This window comes from Ctenopharyngodon idella, chromosome 19 (assembly GCF_019924925.1).
Source record: "Ctenopharyngodon idella isolate HZGC_01 chromosome 19, HZGC01, whole genome shotgun sequence".
Classification (NCBI taxonomy): Eukaryota; Metazoa; Chordata; class Actinopteri; order Cypriniformes; family Xenocyprididae; genus Ctenopharyngodon; species Ctenopharyngodon idella.
In genome coordinates, this window is record NC_067238.1 from 2,538,057 (window position 1) to 2,555,051 (window position 16,995).

The 16,995-nt window shown below is 35.6% G+C and overlaps 2 protein-coding genes across 3 annotated transcripts; one reads left to right on the plus strand and one right to left on the minus strand.

Annotated features, from left to right (window-relative positions):
* The first annotated feature begins 15 nt into the window (after window positions 1-15).
* Window positions 16-7,473, plus strand: kdf1b (keratinocyte differentiation factor 1b). 2 transcript variants are annotated; one of them, XM_051873496.1, is made up of 4 exons: window positions 16-286; window positions 1,020-1,955; window positions 2,614-2,682; window positions 6,181-7,473. In XM_051873496.1, exons 2-4 carry the CDS (start codon window positions 1,097-1,099, stop codon window positions 6,258-6,260), a joined length of 1,008 nt encoding a protein of 335 aa, XP_051729456.1. In that variant the 5' UTR covers window positions 16-286; window positions 1,020-1,096; the 3' UTR covers window positions 6,261-7,473. The 2 variants fall into 2 exon arrangements, with proteins under 2 accessions (XP_051729456.1, XP_051729457.1); XM_051873497.1 differs by lacking the exon at window positions 16-286 and adding an exon at window positions 391-543.
* Window positions 7,474-12,229: 4,756 nt separating this feature from the next.
* nr0b2b (nuclear receptor subfamily 0, group B, member 2b) lies at window positions 12,230-16,377 on the minus strand. Its single transcript, XM_051873099.1, has 2 exons — window positions 15,624-16,377; window positions 12,230-12,530 (listed from the first exon to the last, which is right to left on the minus strand). Exons 1-2 carry the CDS (start codon window positions 16,114-16,116, stop codon window positions 12,277-12,279), a joined length of 747 nt encoding a protein of 248 aa, XP_051729059.1. The 5' UTR covers window positions 16,117-16,377; the 3' UTR covers window positions 12,230-12,276.
* Window positions 16,378-16,995: the final 618 nt, after the last annotated feature.

Here is a 16,995-nt window from a genome sequence, read left to right on the forward strand (position 1 = left end):
GGTTAGATTTTGCAAATTACGTCACCAGTGTCCATGTCCTGATGTACCTGTAGAATCAGGTAGCCCTCTAGATCTGCCTGTGTGTTTATGGAAACGGGTACGACGAGCATTCCGGTCAGATCATTCTCCTCCAGTTTTTGCTCTTTTTAATACATTTTGAGGACCACTGAATGAGCCGCGGCGGTATATTTGTGGACTAATAGTGAAATCTAAGTCGAACAACCTTTTTTAGCTCTCCGGACTTCCGGAAGAATCTCGTCAGACTTCAACTTTTCCCCCATATGGCGTGAGTAAAGAAACAAACAAAGTTTTTATTATTATTATTGTTAATATTACTCCTTAAGATGCACCGCTCTGTTAGTGTTTTCCACAGTCGTATGCTAGTTAACTAGTTAGTTCCTAAAGCCACGTATCGTTCGTTTGACTAGATTTTTAAAGTAAACTGCGGCATGTTTGTTTGGGGACAGTGAACTTTGTAGCTTTTCCGAAATTGTAAACAATCAATGGCGGCCTAGATATGAAAGGATATTAAAGTGCATGAATGTAATTTACTCTGCATTACAGTTGTTTTTATTGTCTAATTTAAAACTCTGATCTAAAACTGTAGATAATATTTAAGTTGGAAATAATTTCTTATTTACTTATCTATACAGCCTAGACTGCTTTTAAAGATTTATTGTTCCAGAAGTGGAATAAAAATCAGTAGTCTACAGTAAAATTAAATGTATTTTATATACATATTTGTTATTTCACTTTCATAAGGCTTTAGATGACAAGTACAATTTAGATTATATTGTTTTGATGGTGTTGAGGTGAAAGTTTTACTTTCACTCTCTTATTAACAATGACAACAGCCAAGAAAACAAACACAAAATAGCTCTTAAACTGGTTGGTTTACATCTCTAAAGAAAATTTGGGACAACATGGTGCAGTTTTGTTACTGAGACTGACTGAAAGGGTAAGGTAAAACTTTCACCTCCTCCCAGTTTTCTCATATTAAGTCTCTTTTTCTTTAACAGACCCTGAGGCCTCAGTCCAGCATCAGGTAACTGCAAAAGCAGCCACCAGAGGACGGTCCGGGCCAAGTGTTGTCCCTATGGAGAGCACCCCGTCCTGGACCAGTGGTCCCATTGATGAAGGGCCATACCGAGAACGCTCTGTCGATCCAGTGGAGATTGAGATCCAGCACTTTGGAGTGAGGCACAAAATCAGCAAGGATGCCAATGGCAATACGACTGGGCCAGAGACTGTTAGCTTTCTTCCTGCCAAAGAAGAGCCCGTTTCAAGGACGTGTATGTGTGGACCCTGCTCATCTGTGGGTAGCTGCAGGAAGCTTTTTTGTAGCGTGTTGACTTGTGGACTGTACCGCGTATGTCGGCGCTTGCCTTGTCTCGTTTCGAGCGAGAGCTCAGCTACCAGCGTGCAGGTGGAGAACCCGTCAAGACCTCCACAGGTTGCGAATGGCTTCTATCCCGACGTCTGTATTGGTGGTGTCAAGGTGGACACATCTGTCATAGAAGAAGATGAGGAGTGTGTGTCATTTTCCACTTCTAAAATCGATATGAACAGTACAATCTACTTCAGTAGCTTACCGGAAGATGACTTCATCAGAGGCAACGAGACAGAAGATGTGGACAAACTCATCACCCGGAAGCTTATGGAGGTCTTCTCTGAGTTTGAGATCAACGAGCTGGCCAAGTGCACCTCGGACTCAATGTTCCTGCGGCGTTCCCGGGAGATCAGTCAGCTGATCTCAGATATCGTGCAGGAGCACAACATGGAGGAGCAGGAGGCCGAGTGCAGACTGGTGCGAGAGATTATTCGCATCAGTACGCGCAAGAGTAAGAAAAGGCCGCAAATTCGTCCACAAGAGCTACAGAGAGACAGCGGCAATGACACCTGGAACAGCAAAAAGAACAGCCAAAAGAGCAGCTATAATTCTATGAGTGATGGAAGTGAGTGACTTAAACATTTCTCTTTCTTTTCCTCAACATCTAGTCCTGAACTTTGCGAAATATTTGCTGTCTCATTCTCAGTGGCCTCTTGCAAATGTTAAAGTCACCACGAAACCAAAATTGACAATTCTTGTGTTTTATGGAATATTGCAGTTTTTGTTATAAATTATTTACCGTGCACATCATTATTTATTTATTTTTTATTATTAATGTGCCCTCGTAATCTTTCATCAAAATAATTTCAAAATAATAATCAATATCTCTTCTCTGATGATGTGTTTACTGGCGTGAGGGTGGGACAATGTCCCACATGAAATTCACAGCAATAACAAACCACAACCATCCAATCAATTCCAGATTGGACAACTGGACAAAATCAAGTCCCATTCTACATTTTTCTTGTTTGAGAAGCTGTTTCAATCGAATATACGTCACAAAAAGGAAGAAAAGATTATAGCGACTTATGTTTCATGCCATCACTTACACACTCTCGCCCAGTCTTTCCAAACCTGTATGATTTTTCTTTAGTGGAACACAAAAGGCTCTTTTTTATACAATGAAAAGTGAATGAATGATGAATGATTGAAATCTCTGTATGCCATATGTTGCATATAATGGCATCTGAATATGTAAATAAATCATTTTATTCTCTCTTTAGAGTTGCAGATTTCAATGGAGAGGTCTGATGACATAGAAGCCAGGAAGTTGCGCAACAACAGTAACCAGTGTAAGTAGTGAATTTGATTTTATGAACTGTTTACACAGACTTTTTTCAATACAAAAACCTGCAAATGATTACGGCAGTATGAAAATATCTCTAGGATGCATTTCGCCCCAGATCAATTTTGAAGACAGCATAAATTCCCATGATGTATAAATGCAATTTAAACATTAGTATTACAATAATACAGTACCGTTCAAAAGTTGTTGATGTTTTTGTTGTTGTTTTTTTAAAGATATTAATATGTTTATTAAAAAAAAATGCTTTACATTAATAAAAAGTGACAGTATAGATATTTATAATGTTCAAAAGCTTTCTATTTCTAATAATCCTAGAGAGAAAAAAAATTACCACTGTTTTTACAAAAATATTAAGCAGCACGATTATTTTCAACATTGATAATAATAAGAAATGTTTCTTGAGCTACAAATCTTCATATTAGAATGATTTCTGAAGGATCATGTGACACTGAAGACTGGTGTAATGACGCTGAAAATTGATGCTGGCTTTGCAATCACTGGAATCAATTACATTTTAAAATATATTCACATGGAAAACTGTTATTTTAAATTGTAATAATATTTCACAGTATTACTGTTTTTATTATCGAATAATGTTGAGCATGAAAAACGTCATTCCAATACATAGACACAAATCTTACCAGCCCCAAACTTTTGAACAGTAGTGTACATTACAATGTTAATAATATATTATTGTTTGTTTTCACTTTACAACATGAGATTTTATTTACAGTAGTGAGAGAATTTAAAAGAAATATCATGAAAATAATACTGCAATGTGAAAAATCAATGGTCCTAAAACTAGGTTTTATTTTTTATATGCAAATTATATAATTTATTTTCTTTCTATTGATTTTGGGGAGCAATATGACCTGAACTTTCATGTGACTCTCCCACAGTTTGTTTTGCATAAAACTAAGCAAAGACCTTAGCTTAACCTCATGCTAATTTAGTTAGCTAGCAGCTGAGGCTGGTTCTGTGTCTTAGCGTAGCAGTGCTGTGGGCCTCTCTTTGCCTGAATTAAAGGCTGTTGAGTGCCTGCATCAGCTCTGGGAGAATGAGAGGGGTGTGTGATGGGTTTCTCTCGAGAGAGTTTGAGGGGTTTGTGATGTAACCAACCACATTGTCAGAAACAATGCTCTCTTGTCTGGAAGCCATCTGATCGGTTACACTCCTCTGAATTTGAATGTCTCTCTTTTCCTCATCAGTGGTGGTTTACCCCTCCCTTTCATTTTGCTTGATGTTGTTTTCATGCTCTGCGTTATTGGCAAGAAACAACTGGATTTTTTTGCCTTTATTCCATTATATAAACGTTTGTGGGAACATGAAGTTAAGAACATAATAGCTTTCAGCGTGTCGTTCTGAGAGCACACATTTATTACTTCAGCATTTATACTTTCTGTAGGTTCATGTCATAGTTTTTCGTTTAATTGTTATTATTTTTCCCTGTGTTCTGCCATTTTTTCTTCTTTTTTTTTTTTTTTTGCCAGACAGTCATAATCACAGTCACCTTCAGAAATAAACCGGCTTTTCTTTTTTGCTGCTGTGCTTTAAGACTATGTAAATATCCTCTTCTCATGTGAAATGAGATGCAAATGCAGTGAGATGTAAGCTTATTCACAGGCTGTGGGTTTTCTGTCAGGTCAGCCCTTGAGTAAACTTTACCAAGATTTTTAAAAAGATTACTTGGAAATAATACACTTACAGAAAAGAATACTTAAGTGTGAACTGAATGTTTTTGGAAATTTAATTGCATGTTGTTTACAATTAAATGAAAATGTGTTATAGTTTAAAGTAATAAATGCAATTAGTTGTATATGTAACTTGTATGTGTATGTAATTTCATAGCTACTTGTATCATCTTTGAAATATGTGTGTGATGTAATTAAATATATTTGTAATTACTTATTTGTAATTAACTTTAAATGTAATACTGAACAACACACTACAGTTAATATTATAATCAAGTACTATTACATGTGCTTTAGTATGTTAGCCAACACATCAAAATAAGCGTACGCCTTTAAAGCATGACAAAAGATTATCAAAGGTGACCTGTATGTAATATATATGTAATATAAGTCTCAGGTGTCCTCAGAATGTGTCTGAAGTTTCAGCTCAAAATACCCCATGGGTTTTTTTATTATACCATGTTTTAACTGCCTATTTTTGGATGAGAGAAAAAATGCGCTGATTTGGTGTACCTTTAAATGCAAATGAGCTCATGCTGCCTGCCCCCAGACTCGCGATTCCAATACACTGAGGCATAAACAATACAGGAGAAGCTCACACAGCAAATTTAACTCTCAAGATGGATCATTACAAACTGTTGCAGCATATCAGATCACATACTGTAGGTATGGCATGTATTTTGTGGATGTTTGCTAACATTTGATTCTGAATGAGTTTGATAGCGATCCAACTCGCCTTCCTTCACGTAGATTTAATAATCCTGAAGACATTCAAGTGTGTTTGATCAGGGTTGTAGCTAAACTGCAGGACAGCTGCACTCCAGGACCAGTGTTACTGGTACACTGTTGTCGCTTGCGAAAACAAAATGGTGGCAGCGTGGGTAGAAACATACAGATTAAGAGGCGCTAATATTATAATAAGATCCCCCGTCCTACATCACAAGGGGAGCGAAATTTTCTCATTTTTTTTTTTCACATGCTTGCAGAGAAAGTCTTACCAAAAGTGTATTTTTTTTCACATTTTCTGGGTTGGTAGATGCACCGGGGACCCTGATTATAGCACTTAAACACAAAAAAAAGATTTTCATGATATGTCTCCTTTAAAACAATGATTTAAAATGTACTTTAAAGTAAAACTTTTAATTTGACATTATTACAAAGTGCACTTAAGTGTGTTAAACAGTCTTGAAAGTGTGCCGTCTTTAAGTACACTTCAGTGACCATTTATTTCATAAATATATTATGTGCAAGTAAAGTTTTTTAAATATACTTTTAAGATATAAAAGTAAACATTCAGTACAATTAAGCGCACTTTTTTTTTTCACAAGAGAAGTATAGTTCATAACTGCTCCATCATTCAACAGCCTCTTGTAGAGAAGCATTACATTGTGAAAGAGTCATAAAATAAACAAATTAATAAAACAATATGCAGAGCAGCAACTGAGAGAGACAGCTAGGAACAGCACAAGGTTTGGTTAAACTGGTTAAACTGCGCATAATCTATCCTGTTTTCTCTACATTACCTTGCCACAACTGGACATTTTTGAACAAATTGTTGTTCAGGAATTTAAAATTTAGTTCTGATACCAGAAATCAAAAATTTTAAAACAAGCCATTAATGCAGCTTGTTTTTTTTGTTGTTGTTTTTTTTTTTAATGGAGTAGATGTTTGGGGTTTTAAAAGTTACATGGTACATGGATTTAAAAGAGTAAAATAAAGAGTAGATCAAATTGCATGTTTATTTGCTTTAATTTGAATCAAGTCTTTTTCTCTCTCTCTCTCTTTCCAAACAGCATTCTCTCCAAGTTTCCAGGAAACTGGTGTGCCGATCACGTCGGACACTCCTTTACTACCCAGAAGCACACAGGCGTGAGAGTTTACCTTCAGATCATACATCTTTTTCATTTCCAAACATCCTTAAACAATGAATACTTAATCCCTGTGAAGAATATGTCCTCTGGCTTGTAGTCAGTGGATGATTTTGAAGTATACCCCTGAAAATTGTGATTTCATGGGTAGTTTTTTAACATATCTGAAGATATAGTTGTATGTATGCTTCTATTTCACATTTTTGTTCTTTGGTCTCTTGTGATGGATGTATGAAGTATTTCAATGTTGCTGTCCAGAAGACAAATGAATTTGCTTGACTTCCTGAGAATGAAGAATGGAAAACAGTCTGACCTCTTTATAGCCAACAGATGGACATAAACTGTAGCATGATTTAACTCTCCACTCAGTTCTGCCTTTTAAAGAGTTAAAAAAAAATCTGTCATAATATATTCACCCTCATGCCAGTTTTCCTTCCTTCATGAAACATCTCCAAGTTGACAAAAAGCGATGGTGTTGTAGATGACACACAAACAAGAAAAATGGCTTTTGAAGACTTGTAATATAGCAAATGAGTCCCCAAAGATTGGCCAGAATATTCAAGAATTCACTTTTTGTGTTGCACTGAAGAAAGGAAGGGTGTGCAGCAACATGAGGGTTAATAAATAAATGACATTTTTCATCTTTCTTAATAGTGAACTATTGCTTTATTGATAAGTTGATGAATGTATTAGTCAAATGTTGGCGCTTCAGTGAAAGTTTGGCTGTGTGTAGTTTGTTGTACCAAACATAATGCTTTGAGCCGGAATGAATGTTAAAGAGTGGTAAATGGACCTGCTTATTTAAATGTACAAAGAAACAATATGCACTTCACTTGCCATAAGCAGTCTAGGATAGCATTTAATTGATTGCTTGTTTAAATTTAAATGTATATTTTAATGTGAATTTCACTGTTGCAAGAGTAATTTGTTAGGAAAAAACATTCTCTTATGTAAGACCCTTAGGGTTGCTTTAACATGGATTTTAAAGGAAATTGATTTCATGGTACATAGAATGCTTGTTTTGCTCAAAGACCTGGTAAAAGTTGTACGCTAACTAAATTAAAATATTTTGCATTTGCATGTGCCTTCAGTGAAGACAGCTGACATCATCAGAATGGAGTAAATGCACTTGTGTTCAACACAGAAATCAATTGTATGAACATTCACACTACTGTAATGCATGTAAAGTATGCAAATAAAAAAAAATCCCTTATGCAAGATTGCGCCACAGGTGATGCCGGAAACGTGCTGTTACACAACTCATTTAAACAATGGTTCATAGGACGCAATGTCACATTCAATTTGGAAATGCCGGAGTTAAGCTGCTATTCAGCACGTTTCGTATATCGAAGCCATAAAACCCCCTGAGAATACCAGGAAATTGTAAAGCAGAAAGTGAAATTTAAGGAGAAAGGGCAGAGGAATAGTGTTTCAACAAATACTTGAAAATTATCCTTTGTATCATATTTGATGTACATTGCATATTCAGTGAATCACTTTTTGATTCATTAGACTTTCAGTTTCTGCCTTAAGGGGAAATGGCAGTAAAAAAGTCATGTTTTGACATTTAGGAAACACACTGCCTGTGATCCAATGGATTAGTATTTCTGAACCCTTCAGGCATTCAGTTATATATGGTAAAATGTTTTAAAGGGGTTTTGCGTGGCAACATACATTATGTGTAATAATGGTTTACTGCAAGAAGCCAATTCATATTTGAACTATCAGTCAATGTGACAGAAGAGTTGTTTTAATACGTCATCCACCTTGTTTGATATACCAAAGTTTATCTAAGAATTTATCATAAGACAAAGCCAGCTGTGAGATATGCTTTTGTATGTGTGTATATATATATATATATATATATATACACACAATATTTTGTGTGTTTTTTTCATCATGGCTGATTTCATACTAACTATACTAATGTTATCGACATTAGTCAGAATTTTCCTTTGATGTAATAGCCTATAATTCTAACCCATACAGACCACAGCAGTGTTTATAGAGCTTTCACCACAATCCATTCGCTTTCTTGATTCTTAACCTAGATCAACCAGCCCATAAACCACAGCCACATGACCTTACATAACCCTGCAGTCAGTGGGTTACGGATCTGTCTGTATAGACCACAGTCTTGGTTATGTGGTTGTAATTTAATTATGTCTTATGTGAAACAAGCACAGAGTCAATCATTCATAAATTATTGTGTTTGATTCTATCATTGGCTCAATATCAAATAAATCCAGGCGTGATTAAGCATAATACTCTCATTGGCGTGGACATATTTCCTTATAACTCCAAGTGTATTTGCACTGAAACTGTCGCTTCTGTATCAGTTTAACAACAATCCACCCTTGTTTAATGAAGACTCCTCAGGGGGTTTTGGAGTCTGGCAGGGGAAAATAGGGTAATTTGTGTGTTTGTCAAACATACCTACTTCCAGGATGTTCCTGTTGATGATCTATGAATCATCAGGTATATGATTCATCAATGGTTCAGCTACCATCGAAACTACTGAAGCTTGTCATACAGGTTCAATACTGAGACATATGATACTTTTAGTGTGTATTTTTACACATATCTGAGGAAAATGATGTACATGAATAATATAAGAAGTAATGAACGTTTTAATTAGTTGAATTAAGGTGTGTTTGTGCAGTACTATAAGCCTGAAGATATGATTTTATATCTCTCCTATAAAACAGAGCTCTGGCTACAGCAAACAAACGCAACAGGTTTGACAAGCTCTTTTCATAGATGGGTAATAACAACACTACCTTCATATTGGTGCTAAACAGAGAGGAGGTGCTGCACTGTCACATATAATTTTCACATTGGCAGAAAAAAACAGAGGCCTTTTAAAGGCCTGTTCAAACTAAGGACGATAAAGATATAGCTATAAAAATCATATTAAATCATTCTAGGACACCACAACTATAATGATAATGATAATGGAGAACATTGGAATCACTTTCAGAAGGATATTTTTCTGTGTTCACGCCATGTCGTTATAACCGTAATAACGAAATGACAACACGTGACGATCTACTCGGAATTATGTGCTTCTATGTTAACACTATCAATGCCAAATTGAGGCTGCATTCCAAAACTTGTATGCATCCGACTTATCAGGCAATGACTTTGTAGGCAGTGTTTACGCACGAAGGTACCTGCTGAAACTGATTTTGGACCGACTTCTGAGGCGGTGCAATGGTTTAATGATCAGCAAAATAGAGAGAGCTTTAGTTATAACCAAGTGAATATTTAATTACTACTATACTAATTTCTTGCTAGAAATGACATCAAAAGTGGAAAACATTGGTCAAAAATGTACATTTACACACAAACTGACCACGAACCACAACTTTCAGATGCCATATATATTTTTAAGCTCAACTGTCACTGAGTGGAACACAAAGGATTGTGGGATATCATAGGCAGTGAAGGATACATTTATGCTGCCTTCAAAAATTGATCAGATGAAGTTATCTCAGGAGACAGGAAGTGAAGCTAACATTGGTTTCAGACGTGCATTGATGCCGTCCTACCTTGAAATGCATCCTCCGAAGGCAGCATTTTTCACCTTTCAGACGCAGCCTGAAAGTGCGTTCATGCCATGTCTTAATTACTGTAACAATTCTTAACTGGAAAAAGCCTTCATGTACTTGTAGAACTTGTAATTACAATGTGTAAACTCATAATTTTCTGAGAGCTATGACTTGTATCACGTGGCCGCTGGACCACCTGACCACTGCAGATTTAAGGTGTGTTCGACTTGAAGCAGCGCTGTGCAGACTGATCGATGTATGACATCAAAGTACCGCAAGAGCCATTTTGAAAAAATACAGAGATTTGTTTACGGTAATTACGACATGGCGTGAACGCAGCATGAATCTGCAGCAGTGAGGTGGTACAGAGGTCACGTGGTACAAGTTGGAGTTCTCAGAAAATTCCTAATTTACAAGCTGTAATTACGAATATAAGCCTAGTAATGAAGTCTCTTCAGAAAACTTGGACTAAACCACTCAATTCATATGGATTAGTTTTATGATCTCTTCATGAACTTTTTGAAGCGTCAAAGTTTCAGTTGCATAGCTGTCTATAGAGGGACAGAAAGCTAGCAGATTTCATCAAAAAGATCTTCATTTGTGTTCTGAAGATGAAAATTGTAAAATTAAGGTTGAACCGCTGTAGTCACGTGGACTATTTTAATGATGTCTTTACTACCTTTCTGGACCTTGAAAGTGGTGGTTAAATTGCTGTCTATTGAGGAGTCCGAGAGCTCTCGGATTTCATCAAAAACATCTTATTTTGTATTCCGAAGATGAACGAAGGTCTTACGGGTGTGGAACGACATGAGGGTGAGTAATTAATGACAGAATTTTAATTTTTGGGTGAACTATCAGTATTTCCCTATCAGTGAAATATCAGTTCAGGTAAGCTGAATGATACTGATTCTGCCTATAAATTACTCCAATACATTTTTATTATACAGGTTGATTTCAATTTATCGCATTGTTATATGAAGGTCACATTAGATCCTTTTCTTCTGTTCATAATTAAACAGTAGAGCATGACACAAACAACAATTACGTCAAGGTTTCGATTCCTAAGGAATACATGAAATGATAAACAATTTTTAAGGGATATTTCGCCCAAAAATGAAGTTTCTGTCATCATTTCACCCTCATGTTCTTCAAACCTGTATGCATTTCTTTTTTCTATGGAACACAAAAGATGATATTTTGACAAATGTTGGTAATCAAACCATTTTGGTTACCTTTGACTTTATTTGTAGGGACAAAAAAATAGGAGATATTTATCAAAATGTCATCTATGTTTCACAGAAGAAAAAAGTCATAGGCTACGGGTTTGAGGGTGAGACAGTGATGATAGAATTTTAATTTTTTGGGGTGAATTATCCATTTATTAAACTGAGTCACTTGGGATAAAAAGGTTTTGCCAAATGCATAAATGTAAATCTTCTATCATGCCTTCATCAGTTATTTTTACTATTTCGCAAATTACTTTATCCTTGTTCCAGACCTAGACGTTTAATCCTAATCTATGAAAATCCACTTTAAAAATATTAGTTATTAGATTCTTACCCGGAGAAGCATTGTTGAGATCTGTTACATATGGAGGTTTTCACACATATGTTTTACACAGTTTCACACAGTTTTATCAGTTTTGTTATCACAGTCCATCAGACTTTTGTGACAGTTTGAAGATTCATGCTCTAATCAGAACAAGATATGCATACTATTTTTACTATTTACTTTATTTTTACTACAACTGTATTCTTAAACTGTACATAACATATGCAAATTTTCTGTATGCACAGAATTCCCTGATGACAGGCTACATTACGGTAATCGAATGCTCTTCATTAGATCTGCATTCAAACATGTTGGTCACGTGACAACAGTTAAGTATACTACAGTTTATTGTTGTATGTGCATACTGTTTTGTCAGGATTCTGTACTTCATCATGTCTCTTATTTTGAAATTTGCCATTCATTAGTTCATGTCCTTTTTGTAGTCCTTTTGCAGATCAAGGCCACAAGCTACGTTTCATGTCATGTGTTCCACGGTCAAGTCATGGATATGTATCATGTTTTGAGCCATTAAACACTTTTTTATCTGCAATTAGATCCAGACTCATACTTGACCTTGAAGGCAATGTTACACTTTCACATACTATTTTTTTCCTCAAATAGTAGGTTCCATCTCAAACACAGCCAAAGACTTTTGACCTGTGTATGTCAACTTGTGCCATGAGAGGAACAACCAATAGGTGGAGACAAATATACAAGATATGAGCATGGATCGCTGTCAAAATGCAATTTTAGTTTTATATGATTTTAAGAAGCAAAAACAACAACTCTCTTTGTATGACTTTGTGCTTTTATTATATCTATATATATATATATATATATATATATAATATAAAAGGTTAATAATACATCTTTGCAAAAATGACACACAAGTGTTGTACTCGATTGTATACTTATAATCCTACATTATTCTATTGGTGACGATAATCTCATTTAGGAGTTCCTGGAGATCTGTCTGGCCAGTGATAGGTCTGAAAAACAGTTCTGTCACCAGGCTTCGGGCCTCCATCTGTAGAGTGCTAGCCATAAACAGCATGTCCTTGAATGTATGGTGATCTCTGGGATGATGTTGGGAGAGAATAAGCATGTGCAGAGCTCTGTGGGCCTCCTCCTGCAGTCCTGCTGTCACTGCCAAACTCTTCAGGCCAGGAATATCTGAAACAGAGGGAAGTCAGTGAAGTGACAGAATTCCAAAGAATATATACAACATTCTGTGATCATCACTTTCGCATTTCAAACATTAGCTTTATACAATGTAAAGACAACCAGAAACACTTTACAGAATCCATGCTACATGTGACATATTTATATTATGCATTATAGATTATATACACCTAGCAGAGTAATCACAGGTGTAATTTATCACATTATGAACATGAACACTTTGAACACTGTTCCCCAGTTTCACAGACAAGGCTTAAGCTAGTCTTAGACTAAAATACATGTTTGAGCTGTTTTAACTGAAAGTAACTTGTACTGTCAGATCTTAAAATATGTCAGTGCCATTATTTTGTCTCAAGATGCACACCAGTAATGTTTTTTTTTTCTAGTGAACGCTTATAATAGTTATTTAAATGCCCTAATTGAACTAAGGCCTAATCCTGGCTTAGGCTAAGCCCTGTCTGTGAAACCGAGCCTATGATCGTTATCCATTACGAAACAAAAATAGATAGGAATATATTGGAAAATATATTTCCATATATGGAAAACTAGTGCTTACATTTTTTTCAATATACTGCAATAAATGTAAGGACCATGTATGACTATTTAAGATACATAGGCCTAAATATATAAAGCTGAATACATATTCATAAACTTCTGTCTTACTTTACTGTTTGCATATACACATTTCGTATATGAAAATATGTAATGGTATTTAAAAAATGTTTTTGTTATATACAGTGTATCTCAATATATATTTTCCTCATAATTATAGGACTAATTAAAATATATATTGCACATATACATGTATATATAGTACATGTTCACATGTACTTATTTTATTCACAAACAATACCATATTTTAATAAATGAAAAGTAACAATTACTAATGTATTCAATATACTGCAATATATTATTATAGTATATTATACTGTATATTTTTAATATACATTAAAAAACAATATATTGATCATTCGTATATAAGGAAACATATTTTCTTTGCGTAAGGGATATTTCTTTTTATCTTCATGTTGAGACTATTTTTTAATTTCATTTATTTTAATTTTTGTGAAATGTTTTGCTTGAAAAGTGTGCTACCATCCTTCCAAATAAATGGCTTCATTTTTTTTTATTTCTAACGTAAAGGCGTTCAGACATTTTAAGCGTGTTTCTTGGGCGCACTCTATGTAAATACACAATGACAAACACTTAATACTTAATAATGTCCTGTTTGTAGGCCTATTTATACTGTATATAGCCTAATGGGATTAATTTGATTTGTGATCAGGTCAATGTTAAAGTTACACTATAAGTAATTTTTTATTTAAAAAAAAAATGCAAAATATTATTAATGCGGGAGTGCAAAAAAATCCATCTGACTAACCAAGTCTTTACTTTGATAAATGACAATAATGTCGGGACGGATTTCGAGGGAAACTGAATACATACGTCATTCGCCCGTGCGTGTCACGTCATACCCGTAAACAGAGAAAAGTAGTTGTAGTTGTGGTGGCTACCATAGAAAAGTTTGTTGAAAGCGGAAACTTTGTTGAGAGATTTGTTTGGTTCTAATAACAAACAAACAAAAAAACGTATTTATTTGTCCATCCGTTGTGATGAGATGTAGGCTAGGCCTCGAACTACGTTCATCCGCGCAGAACACCAGAGCCGATATCAGCCGAAACACAATCAAAACAATGTTCTGCAAGGCGCATGCAGTTTAACCGCTAGAGGACCAAACGTACAGTGCTGCTTTAAATGACGAAGTGCATATGAAGCTTTTTCATGTCTGCAGACAAAGAGGGTTAGGCTATAACTGTCACGAATGTGGCTCTCGCGCCTCCTCCTCCGCACCACCGGAGGGAGCCGTCACCTGAGTATTGACTGGTTTACATTCGGACTACGTTTCCCATAGGCCCTCATTCCTGGGACTGATTGCGCACACACCTGCACCTCATTACACTCACACTATTTAAGACACACACACACACACACACACACACATACACACCCTTTGCGAAGTCTTGATTTGTCCCGGTGATCACTACTGAGCGTTTTCTTGTGGATTGTATTTCTGTTGCCGTTGGACTGTGTTTGCTCGCCGCCTGCCCTGATCCTTGCCTGTTTATTGGACTGTGTTTGCTCGCCGCCTGTCCTGATCCTTGCCTGTTTATTGGACTGTATTTGTTCGCCGCCTGCCCTGATCCTTGCCTGTGACTTTACCCTGTTTGTCTGCCGCCTGCCTCGACCATTGCCTGTCCCTGTTTGTGTCTCTGCCTTTGCCCCTGTCTGCTTTGGTGATTATTTTAATAAAAGCTGCAAATGGATCCTCATTCTGTCGACCCGTCATTACAATAACATGACTTTTCCCATTAACTTCTACTAGAGACCCTTAAGACATAATGGGACAGCTATTGAGTCGACATTTGGCACAATTATGAAAGTGGCTAACATGCAAACAGAAAGAGATACACACATAGCCTGTTATGTTTGTTTATTCATAGTCTGTTTTATGTCTTTGTTCAATATAACTTGTCTGTTGTTTTAGAATAAATGCTCACTTTTTAACATTTTGACTAACATTACAAAAGATTAATAAATGTTGTAATAAACGCGTTCCTCATTGTTAGTTCATGTTTGCTAATACATTAATGTAATAGGCCTACATTTATTAATATTTGTAATGAAGTTGCAATTTTGTAATTTTGTACAGTTAAACTAATATATAAAAGTAATATATAAAATAAGTACTTTACACGTCCTTTATATTAATCAATATACCAAAATAAGTGTACTTTTTTAAAGCATGACAGATTATTGAAAAGAAAGATGAAAGATTATTAAAACAATGATTTAAAATGTAAACCTTTTGACATTATTACAAAATTGTTTAAAACAACAAAAACAAAATTGTTTAAAACAAAAGTGTTTTAAGATACTTAAGTGGCTTTTTATTTTATATTATCTACTACAGTTCATTAAAAAAATACTTTTGAGATTCAAAGTACACTACAATATAATTAAGCACACTTCTTTTTCACAAGCGATGTCAAACCATGCTCTTGAATTTCTTTTTAAAAATCTCACCTTGACTGAACAGTATTGCACACTTGAGATATGCATACTCATTTAGACTCAGGTCGAGACTCCATACTTTGTTCAGGAACATCTTAAGTTTGTACACTTCTGCCAGGGTGGGCGGACAGTCATCTGATTTCTGCTGACCATTCAACAATATGTTTCTAAGGATGCTGACAGCAGGGAAGTCCCACACCTCAAAAGTGATGTGCTCCTGCGCAAGTCCCAGGAGGAAAAGAGGCACCCAGCGGTTCTGAAGAAGGACGAGTCGGTCATTGAGCGGCAGATTTTGAAAGGAAGGTAAGCTCTTCATGAAGTGAATCGTTTTTACTAAGACACCAAAGGCAGCATGACAGGTGGTATGTGGGTTTTTCAAGCACACTAATCGCTCACAGTGACAGCTGTGTGTCTTTAGATAACTGAAGTGTTTAAAGTCACACTTACGGCTTAGGATGCTGAAGAGAATTCCATGAGGATGTTGTTTGCTAAAGTATTTTTTCATTTCCTCTCACGTAATGCCTATCTAATGTGAAGCTGTTGTCATTGTGTGAATGGCCCCAGTTTGAATCCTCAAAGGCTTATTTATAGCAGCTCCTTTAGTATGTGACTAATCTTTAGCCTTGACCTTTCTGAACCCTTACACATCAGACAGACCAAACTATTGAATTTCAAGGAAAAGGTTTGCTCCACGTGGAGACGGTAAGGTTCACGCTCTGGGAGCTGAATCATGGTCTGCACAAGGAAAGGGGTTAATGACATTTATTATCATTATCATTATCATTTATTGCATTAACTCAGCCTGTACCAAGTCACCAAGGACTAATAGAGTCATATTATCTTGGCTTGAGTTTGGGCCCAACGTTCAGTATGTCACTACATAAGAACTGATAATATAATCATAACAGATACGTGTTTTGCTTTTCTTTTTCTTGGAGGTTAATATTATATTAGTGTAAGAGTATTTTATATATATAAATCAGTTAGAGTATCTACTACTGTTTGAAAAGTTTGAAAATTATCAATATACATAATTATTATATCAATGTGTATTATACCCTTTGAGAGTCTGAGATAACAGACTCCATGATTTGTTATCTTAGTCACAGGTTGCACTCTTGGTCATTCACCTCACATTATTATCATATTAATCAGCATTTGTGTTCAGAAGCTGACAAGCCAAGTGAATAGATGATAAGTTAACTAACTATTAACTATTAACTAACATTAACTAACCATGAGCAATACATTTGTTACTGTATTTGTTAATCTTTGTTATTTTTTTGTTAGATCTTTGTTAGAAAATCATATCATGTTTGAAAATAATGCTTTTATTGTTTTTATAGTGCCACTTGAAAGTTTGTGAACCCCTTGCAGAATCTGT

Coding starts and splice junctions, on each gene's coding strand:
- kdf1b (XM_051873496.1), top strand. CDS start 1,097: ATGGAGAGCACCCCGTCCTGGACCAGTGGTCCCATTGATGAAGGGCCA. Junction 1,956..2,613: donor TAATTCTATGAGTGATGGAA/GTGAGTGACTTA, acceptor TTCTCTCTTTAG/AGTTGCAGATTTCAATGGAG. Junction 2,683..6,180: donor GCGCAACAACAGTAACCAGT/GTAAGTAGTGAA, acceptor CTTTCCAAACAG/CATTCTCTCCAAGTTTCCAG.
- nr0b2b (XM_051873099.1), bottom strand. CDS start 16,116: ATGAAAAAATACTTTAGCAAACAACATCCTCATGGAATTCTCTTCAGC. Junction 12,531..15,623: donor TGCAATACTGTTCAGTCAAG/GTGAGATTTTTA, acceptor CCTCTGTTTCAG/ATATTCCTGGCCTGAAGAGT.